General features: G+C 45.8%; 1 protein-coding gene across 1 annotated transcript in view; it reads right to left on the bottom strand.

Moving 5' to 3' along the window:
- The window catches only part of HSF2 (heat shock transcription factor 2), a 46,265-nt gene extending 36,880 nt beyond the window's left edge, over positions 1 to 9,385 (bottom strand). Inside the window, exon 1 of the mRNA XM_075597164.1 lies at positions 9,143 to 9,385. Within this exon, the coding sequence (XP_075453279.1) occupies positions 9,143 to 9,235 (93 nt within the window). The 5' untranslated portion in view covers positions 9,236 to 9,385. The remainder of the gene's footprint in view (positions 1 to 9,142) is intronic.
- Between the last annotated feature and the right edge of the window lie 1,023 nt (positions 9,386 to 10,408).

The following is a 10,408-nucleotide window of genomic DNA, read 5'->3' as shown; positions in this document are numbered from 1 at the left end:
CCCACAGCTGTGGGGACCACCCGAGGGCCATCAGACACCTGTGGGGATGACCCGGGGACTCCCAGACACCCGCTGGACCACCTGCAGGCCCACGGAGCCTAGCGGGGACCACAGACACCGTGGGGACCCCCTGGGGTGCACTGTGGGGCCTGCAGACATTGTCATCTTTGAAACTTATCATCTGTAACATTAATATTGTCTATTGTTTATTTGTAAAGCACCAACATATTCCGCAGTACAGTGACATCATCCCCCTTTAAGGATATTAACAATAAATAAAAACACCCTGCTCGCTTCTTTTAGTGGCAGATTTTCACAATACGTTTGCCATGTAGCAAAATATTAAAACTTCACCATGCTTCAGAAAAGGTGAATGATTTAAAGCAGAGGCGTCTGCACTGGTCACCTTTTTTTTAATGTAAATTTCCTTGCCCTTTCATAACCTCAGAAGATAGATAGATTTTAAAAAATCATGTATATTGTAAGAGCAGGACATGCTCATCGGAGGCAGGATACCAATAGCATAGGAGTTACTTCATACACAGTGTTTGGGGGTATTGCTGCATAAGAAAAAATATAAGTATTTAACCAACGTAAAATAGGGTACAAAACCCAAGACGACGCTTCAGCTCATCACATTAATACACAGCTGTGCTGTATAGCCTTATTGTTAGAGCACTTTGCAGATTTGCACTTCTTTGCAATACAGCTCAAGCAAATCCACCTCACATTGTATTTTCTGTCTAAATGTGGTAATACCGTACTGGAGCATGGTATTCTACTCTTCAGAATTATATGGCTAGCCCCATGGTGCAGGTAGAAAAACACAAATACCTCCAGGAGCGAATTGTTTTTTGCCCTTCTCCCACTGTCCCACTCTCAATGCAGACATTCTGAGACTTACACAAAATACACTGTAGTTGGAAACATGGACAGAGAACTATGCAAGCTAGGTTTTTCAGCAGGACAAACAGGGAATATTTTTTGTCCTGCTGAAAAACCTAGGTTGCATAGTTCTCTGCCCATGATTCCAACTACAGTGTATTTTACACACACACACACACACACACACACACACACACACACACACACCTGATTAGAATGTGTTTTACAGGACCCAGTGGGAAAAAAAAAATAATGAAGTTTTTATTTTTTACAAGCACGGATTGGATAAGTGAAAACTTTAGGCTAAGGCCCCGCTCCCTCAGTCAGCGCGCCCGCACTGCAGCCAGGCGGGGCGCTGACAGACACAGATGGAGCCGGGGCGGGAGTGGGAGGGAGGGATCTGATCGTGGTGCCGTCCACCCCCCCACACACACACACATACACATACACATACACACATACATACATACATACATACATACATACATACATACATACACACACTTTAACCTGCAGCTCCTTCCCTGCTCCCCGCCCAAGGCGCCTCCCATCTAGCTCCTTCCCTCCCCTCCTCCCCATTGGCTGACTCGCGTACCATGTGACGCGTCGCCGCACGGGAACACAATTCTCTGGTATCCCCTGCTAGCTGACGCGTCACAGTACGTAGTCAGTTGGCAGTGAGGAGGGACTGGGACCGGATCGTGAGGCTAAACAGCAATAGTGAGTTGCGCTCACGCGGCCGCCCGCGCCACCGGGCGCAGCGGTTCCCAGCTCTTAGTGTATGTGTGTGTGTGTGTGTGTGTGTGTGTGTATAGACACCATAAGAAGCTTAATCAAAGTAAAACTTTTTCACTTATCCAATCAGAGTCCTGTAAAAAAAAAAAAATAAAAAAAAAAAAAAAAAAAAAAATGAAGGTTTTTATTTTCACTAGATCCTGTAAAACACAAAGCAGACAGGAGTATATTTAGTGGAAGGCACAACAATTACATTTAACCCATTAACTCTTTGCACACTGAAATGTGTGGCAATAGAGTGCCAAGGAAATTCTGATGCTGTGGTCTTGTGATCGCAGGAGTAATGATCACAAGGCCTTAAACTACCCTTACACAAAAGAACATGAAGTCCTCTTTGTGCATTTCAAATCACACCCGGGGCTCACGTGAAGTCACAGTAGCAACCAACCCTTAAAAAGCATGGCGTCCACTAAACGTCATAGCAGCCAGCAAAGTGTCCGTACTTGTGATGTTCCCTGGCACCAAGAAGGTTAAACATATTACTACCAAGTTCATTTTCATTCAAGGTGGGTGGGGCACTGTGTGGTCCAGTGTTATTCAACAGGGCTTCCTAGGAGTCCTTGGGTTCCCGGGCATGCCCTAAAAGGTTCCCAGCAATTTTCAGGTCATTTGAAAATTGTACCAAATACAGAAGATTTTACAATGCATCCGATCTCAGACGCACTATTGGAGTGGGTTGGGGTTCTTTACAATGCATCCAATGTCAGACATATGAGAGAGGCAACAACAACAACTAATTGGAAGCCATTTATTTTGGTCCCAGGAGGGGCTGCTCATATAAGGTCACTCATATAGAGAGCAAAAATATCAGGTGCATTGGACCATGGATAAGTGGCCCTACATACAATTTGAATTGTGAGTGCATGTTCCACGAGATGCATACCCTGTGTAATTGAAAGCACCAATTACAGACAGGCGAACAATTGTTACTTGTGAATGATGTTACAATGAAGGCCCAGACACCCTTCTTTGACATACTGCACATTGCAGACAAGATTCCAAATGTTTGAGCTCTAAATGTATATTAAATCAACCGGTCCCCCCCTTTATTATGTGCATCAATACAATCCACACAATGATAAGTAATTAGCTAAATTGCTGATTGATTAGTTCTGCTGTGATCGATCGGTGAAGATTCGGCTCGGGGGTTCACTAAATGGTTGCCAGTGCAGCAGAAGAGGACCCAAGATGCAAAGTTCTGTGGGAAATATCATGTGACCAGGCAGTCAGATACAATTGGGGCACTGCTAGTGAAGGGGCAGGGCTCAAAAAGGGGTGTGCCAGAGCCTGTTGCAGAAGAGGAAGGAGATGTGACTTTGTAAATGGTTGCTATAGAAACATAAAAAATGCTCGTTACATTATAATACATTAAAAATGAGTAGTTTTAAAAATAAAAATGCTACTCTCTCCTCTCTTTCTGTCCTTTTTAAACTTCTCAAAGGGTTTGGAGTATTGGTTGTGCCTTATACGAAACCAATAGAAGCACAGGACAGTCTATTTAAGTAGAAGATAAAAACGAAGTGTATATCCAGAATCCTATAAAGATTATTTTTGTATGTATAGAAATGTACAATGTTATCTTGTCATTATGTCGACAAATGTTTTACTGAAATGTTAAAATGTAAAACCCTGCCAAAAAAAAAAAAAATCAATAAAAGATTGAAATAAAAAAAAATATGCTATAAGTATTTTCTCATAGTACAGAACTGATTTATAATATATATAAAAAAAAAAAAAAAAAAACATGTAAAACCCACAGGTAGGATATTGCTTGGTCTCCAGTTTAAGCCAGTAACAATCATTAAATACCTTTTGCGGAAAGACTAAGGAGAGCTTCACTAAGCTCTGATATGGGTAATCAGAATACATGTCATACTGTATATCAAATTGTTAGTTCTAGGAATTTGACTTCCTTTGTTTTATATCATAGTTTTTTCACCTTTTTCTTGATTCATTGCTTCTTCTTGAGCAGTTGCATAAAAAAGGAACCCCATGTTATAAACTGCATAGGCCACAAATGTATAAATCAGGTTTAGTTTCAAGAATATTCATAGGGTTGAAGGAGTGGCTCAGTGAGTAAAGACGCTGACGGAGAACATGGTTCAAGTCCCGGTGTCAGCTTGACACCTTGGGCAAGTCACTCTCTTACTGTGTCTCAGGGATTGTAAACCTCAGATTGTAAACTCATCTGAGCAGGGACTGTGCATGTAAAATTATTATAATGTGCTGCATACCGTGCACTAAACTGTAATTATGAAGCTCTTTGAGACCCATTGGGAGAAAAGTGCTACATGAAATAAAGTGTAAAGTATAGGGAGTTTGCATCAGATAGTCTCTGTATTTTACTTAGTGTATTGTGCTGGGTCTGTGCAGCTGGGTGGTGAAAGGATGGGCACAAGGAACTTTGTACTGTAGTTGTAGTTATGAACAAAGTTGAGTTTGAGTTTATTTGCATGTTATTAGAATCACAACTGCATTCCTGGAGAGGCACAGTCTGAGAATTTTGAAAGTAATGTAGCCAGGGTCTCCCGGTTCATTTCCCCCTTACCTTCAGTGCTGTGGGGGTGTTGCGGGGGGCGAGCGCGTCGCCAGGGGCTCCCAGTAGCAGCTGCGGCAGGACGCCGCCATGTTTAGTGTGTCTGCACATGCGCGGAAGGTCGCGCATGCACAGAGGCGATCCGGCGGCCATGTTGTGGTTGGTGCGAGGTTCGCACATGCGCAGGAGGTGGTTGGAGTTGCGGCAGCCATTACAGTTAGTGCAGGGGCTCTTGGAGGTTGCGCATGCGCAGGTAGGGCTAGTGGTGGCCATTACACGCTCGCGCAGTGCAGATCGCACACGCGGCCCCAATGTTAGAGGGCCATGGAGGACAACAGCCCCCAGAGTGCTTAGGGGCAGGTAGGTCACCTGATGCCAGGGAGCCAATAGGGCTACAGGATTTCCTGAGCAGAGAGATACATTGTTGTGAGCTGAGTCAGGACGCCAGTAGGAGCTGGGACACAGATAGGGGAGGGTGTGTAGGTGCAGGGAGCAAGTGGCCCCTGCACTAGGCCAGCAAAACCCTCTAGGCACCAGATAGGCCCCAGTCATTGATAATTTGTGGCTGCTACAGGGACATGCTCTAGATAGGGAACGGATCCCCTTAGCAGGCCAGTATAGTCAGGGACACAGCTGTGTGCGACGTGGCCTGGCAAGTGAGGTCTGGGACCAGACCTGTCTCACTACAGATAAAGGGACTCTGTGTGGTGAGATCATTCTGTTGGAAGGAGGACGCCTTCGCGGAGACTTCGGTGCTGGACACAGACGGGTCCTCTTCTGTTGTTCTACTGTACCCGGGTGCAGGAGCCCCAGACAGGTACAGTACTCAAGTGCACCAACTTTAACACCAGTCACACCCTTGGGGTAGTGTGGGACTCTTGGGGACTCTGTGTGAGATACATAGTATTGGGCACAAGGTGGGGATACGGCCCTGCGAGGTCTGAATGGATAGTTGTATTATTAGTGATCTATAGAGTTTTATGTGACGTGTTACACCTAGTTATGCTACCAGTAAAGCCCTTTCTATTTTTACTAATGTGTATGTATTCATTGTAAGAGTGTCCTGTGAGGGGCTGCTTCCACTCTGCTGGGATCCCTCACAGGTGGAGGCACTGCACCATATAGTAAGTGGTAAGAGTAATTCACCCCAGGCTCCCAGCGGCGGAGGCTTAGGCTCCTGCCAGCCAACAGGTAAAGGGCAGCACAGTAGCTAATTACAGCCCACCCTCAGATCTCACTTAGGGGTGGGGGAAACAGGGCTACAGTAGTTTATTAGTTATACAAAAGAGCTTATTATTCATCATGATACATACTCTCCTAGTATCGTCTGGTCCCTGATTGGGCTACCCTTTTATATCCTTGATCAAAGAGGCCTTCTGGTAGCACTTCAGTGCTGGAATGGCAGAGGTGGTCCACACAATGTACTCCCCTGGGATGCTCACAATGGGAAGATGTCCAGGGCTGCAAGTAACTCTTCTTCCAAGAGACCCAAAGCTACCATTCGGGGTAACTCCTAGGGGGCACAGGCCTCCCCGCTGGGAGCATGTACTTCTGCTGCACATACTTCTAGGGAGCTTGACTATAAGGGCACTTCTTTATCTGAGAAAATAAGAACAGGGCCACCTACCCTTTCCCAAGTATTTACAGTGCTCTATATACTTTGAGACCCCTTTGCGTCTCTCCTCCAGAGATGTATTTATAGCCTAACTCCCTGTCTCCAGGCAGAATAGGGACGGAGCTTAATCCCTGCTGAGTCACCCTAGACCAGGTGTCCAACTCCACATGTTCTAGAAACAGGGTGTAACCAGGCCCCTGTCTGGTTACTTCGCTACATACTGTCAGATGGGGCATTACTCAACTCATAAAGTCCCCTTTAATCTATACGGCAACCCTATAGTGGTGGGTTATAAAGTTATTAATATACAGTAAACAAAATCGGTTGACACTGCAATTAGATTGCATAACTGGGGTCTCAAAATTAAATAAATCAATAAACATGGAACCAAGCAGTGAATATTTGTACAGATTATGTGTTGTGCCTTCCTCGAGCAATAGAGCCCTTTCAGGAAGTTAGCATTAATATTGATATTTGAGGGCAAGGGGAACCGATACACATACTGAGCATCTTATTATGAACTCAATTAGCAACTTTCCAGTACACGGTTCCTGTCGAGGCCCAGGACATGTACTACTTAAAATCATATTTACGACCAAATATTACGCTATCAAGGCACAAGAGAAAATACACATTTACAATTATTGGAATTTATGATTTAATTTAAATTATAGGCTAAAGCAGTAAAATTCAGGGCATTATTGAAAACCCTGCTCTCTGATTGGATAATGCCCGGAATTTTAACCAATCAGTAATGCCCGGAATTTAGCGGAGGGGGGGGGGGGATAGCATGTGTTGTAGCAGCAGTTTGTGTGTGTGTGTGTGTGTAGAGGTGCTGTGTTGTGTATAGAGGTGTAGTGGGGTGTGTAGAGGTGCTGTGTTGTGCGTGTGTGTGTGGGGGGGGGGGGGGGTGTAGAGGTGCTGTGTTGTGCGTAGAGGTGGGGGGGGGGGGAGTGCAAAGTCTAGTAAGTGGCTGCATTTGTTTTTGTGGCTGCAGTGTGTGTCGTGCTGTTGTATGTGTAGCAGCATTTTGTGTGTATAGAGCTCCAGTGTGTGTGTGTGTGTGTGTGTGTGTGTGTGTGTGTGTCAGTGTCAGCAGCAGTGTTTATGGGTGTAGCATGTGTGTGTAGAGCTGCTGTGTTGTGTGTGTAGAGCTGCTGTGGTGTGTGTGAAGAGCTGCTGTGGTGTGTGTGTGTAGAGGAGGTGCTGTGTTGTGTGTCTAGAGCTCCAGTGTGTGTGTGGTGTGCTTGTGTGTGTGTAGAGGTGCTGTGTTGTGAGTGTAGAGGAAGTGCTGTGTGTGTGTGTGTGTGTGTGTGTGTTGTGCTGTTATATGTGTAGCAGTTTGTGTGTGAATAGAGCTCCAGTGTGTGTGTGTGTGTGTATGTGTGTGTCAGTAGCAGTGTTTATGGGTGTAGCATGTGTGTGTAGAGCTGCTGTGTTGTGTGTTTAGAGCTGGTGTGTGTGTGTGTGTGTGTGTGTGTGTGTGTGTGTGTGTGTGTGTGTGTGTGTGTGTGTGTGTAGAGGTGCTGTGTTGTGTGTGTGTGTAGAGGTGCTGTGGTGTGTGCGTAGAGGTGCTGTGTTGTGAGTGTAGAGGAGGTGCTGTGTTGTGTCTAGAGCTCCAGGGTGTGTGTGTGTGTGTGAGTGTAGAGGAGGTGCTGTGTTGTGCTTGTGTGTAGAGGTGTGCAGCAGCAGTTTGTGTGTGTGTTGAGCTGCTGTGTGTGTGCGCACAGAGGGGGCGGTAGTGTGTGGATATAGATAGCTGCAGTGTAAGCGTATATAGGAGGTGGTTTCATGTATTTACCATTTTATTTTAATAAAAAAATCTATTTAACTATACAAAAGTGTCTGTTATTTATGAAAAAAGTCTACATTTAGCCTATAATAGTAATAATCCCCTCAGAACAGGGCATTACTGACCAATAATGCCCTGGCTGGGTTAAAGTCCCTCGGCTTCGCCTCGGGCCTTCAACTCTTCCAGCCAGGGCATTATTGGCCAGTAATGCCCTGTTCTGAGGGGATTATTACTTAAATATGGAAAATTGCATACAAAAAAAAAATCCCCACCAAGTTTGAGTGCAAATAAAATAATTCAAGGTCTCACTATAACAAAGCCCATAGCAAGTCTAATTAAACCTAATGCAAAACTAGCAATGCCACCTAATAAAAACTGTAGTGCTTCAAATATGCAAGTGTTCCCAACAGATGGTTCGGGGACCCCAACAAGGTACTGAGGTGCCTCCAAGGGGTTTACCCCCCCCCCCCCCAAAAAAAAAACATGCCAGAGCGGATCCCAACAGTATAGTGGATTCCAAAGTGGTTCCCCACAATGCTTTGCATCCACCAAGGCATGGTGGATTTGGATTTTGGAATCTCCCACAGTGATTGACAGCTATACTACCCATGTTGTCTGCACACACTGGGGGGTAGTTTGTGGACTTATTAAGCGTGACCCCCCGCCCCCCTCCCAGAAACTCAGGATACTATACAGCCTACAGTTAGCAAGTAGGGGGTTGCAGAACAAATGGGGTGGGGGGGGGGGGGGGTTAGCAGGGGGTGCAATAATTGCAAAAAATGTTTGGGAACCACTGGAATAGATACATGTATAATGGTACATACATGAAAGAACAGGTGCAGCAGACATGTCCAGGTGTCCACACGCACCTCTCTAGTTGGCTAGGCCCTGGGATATCATAAAGACACTGAATAGAAAGAGAAGTTTAAATGAACTTACACAGTGGTACACTACAAAGAGGTGACCAAGTACAGCAGGGTTGTTCACATTAGGGCCTTGATGTGGCCCTCGGACCCTCAGATGCCCAAACTACTAGTATTACATTAACAGGCTCAAAGTGCCATTTTCACACTAAAACTCACTTGGAAGTTAATATAATGTAGCTATATATGGTAACTATGCTGGCAACACGTTCAAATAGTATCATTTTCGAGTCTTTAAATGCATCTAGAATTACATTGTGATAAGTTTGTGGCCCTTCGTCTACTTCAAGATATTTTCCGATCTGGTCATTTCTGGGAAAGTGTTGGAAGGGCCCCAAAGCTCAGTATGGAAGATGAGGGTCACAGCCAGGAAGGGGAGCGGGGTATTAAAAGGAAAAAGCCCTGAGAGACCACCAGTGGTGACCAGCCGGGCCTTTCACATGCACTGGCCGGGAGATGCATAACGCGGTGCTGAATGGGAAAGGCTGGGCGGATCCGGCCTCTACCCTCGGGTACAATAGGGGGTCCCAGGATGGTAGTCGCCCCATGTGTGTGCCCAGACTGGGCAGCCCCCCTAACGTGGACCCGCACGGTACCTGGCTCCAGGTGATGAATTCGTTGGTGTGTGCGTCCTCCACCAGGGTCCACAGCTTGCTCAGGAACGCCGGCACGTTGGAGTTCTGCTTCATTGTCCCCCGAAGCGAACTGTAGGGCACAGAACCCGAACTCTGGTGACTGGCACAAGCACACGGGCCCCAGCGAGGAGAAGCGCCAGGCGGGAGCAGTGCGCATGCGCGTCGCCATTCACTGAACAACAGACTCCCCAAGGACAATCCCCACCTCTGCGTGACGTCACGGCGAAGCAGTGGGTTGGACCCGGGGAACAGATTGTTGCCGGGGTCCGGCTCCGCCTTTACGTGAAGGAGACGCAGGGGTAGCAGGGGGTTGTTGCTATTGGGCAAGAGGCTCCGGCTGTGCCTGATGCGTAAGGGATGAGTGACCAATCAGAGAACAGGGACGGTGCAGGCAGTGTGTGGTGCAAGGTCTGCTTAGGCTCAGGGAGAAGAGTTCTACCCACCCACGTATCACATGGGAGAGTGCATGGCATGTATGTACCACATGGGAGAGTGCATGGCATGTATGTACCACATGGGAGAGTGCATGGCATGTATGTACCACATGGGAGAGTGCATGGCATGTATGTACCACATGGGAGAGTGCATGGCATGTATGTACCAAGGCAAACCTGGTACCATTTTGAGGCAAAATAACTGCACCATGTGTATGAACGAAAAATATCCCCATTGTAAGTAATAGGAGTTTTTGTTTGATATATCTGGTGCAGTTTACTTCCCCAGATTTGCTCCACTTTTGCATTGATACATATTCCCTTGTGTATCAAGCTAAAGTGGAGCAAATCTGGGGCAAAATTACTTCTCCAGATCTACTAAACCAAGGTTTTTGTTGTCTTTGATATATTTTGTGCCTTTGTTTTTTTTTGGTCCCACAATGGCTCAATTATCTCCTTGATATATAGACTACAAAGTGTTTCACACAGTTTATTTAATTGTTTTATATGGGGAAGATTTGGTCAAAAAATGGCTTAAACAAGCAACACCCCTCCTCCAGAAGCCTATATGGGTATAACTACTATAATGTTAGTATCATCTTGCCCCATGAGCATGTCCTGTTTTTTATGGTGTTTTTTTTTTTAAATCACTTTTTTGATGTGTAACTGGACCACTGTGATTAAAGTATCACTGACACTGCACATATTCATTTGCTGCAATGATTTCAAAGTGGAGTGTGGATATGGCTGCCTCTTTTACCAGCTGACGTGTTAGAATTACTTATGAGTTCTG

The sequence above is a fragment of the Ascaphus truei genome, chromosome 4 (assembly GCF_040206685.1).
Source record: "Ascaphus truei isolate aAscTru1 chromosome 4, aAscTru1.hap1, whole genome shotgun sequence".
In the NCBI taxonomy this organism is placed as follows: Eukaryota; Metazoa; Chordata; class Amphibia; order Anura; family Ascaphidae; genus Ascaphus; species Ascaphus truei.
This window is presented reverse-complemented; position numbering and strand designations above follow the sequence as displayed.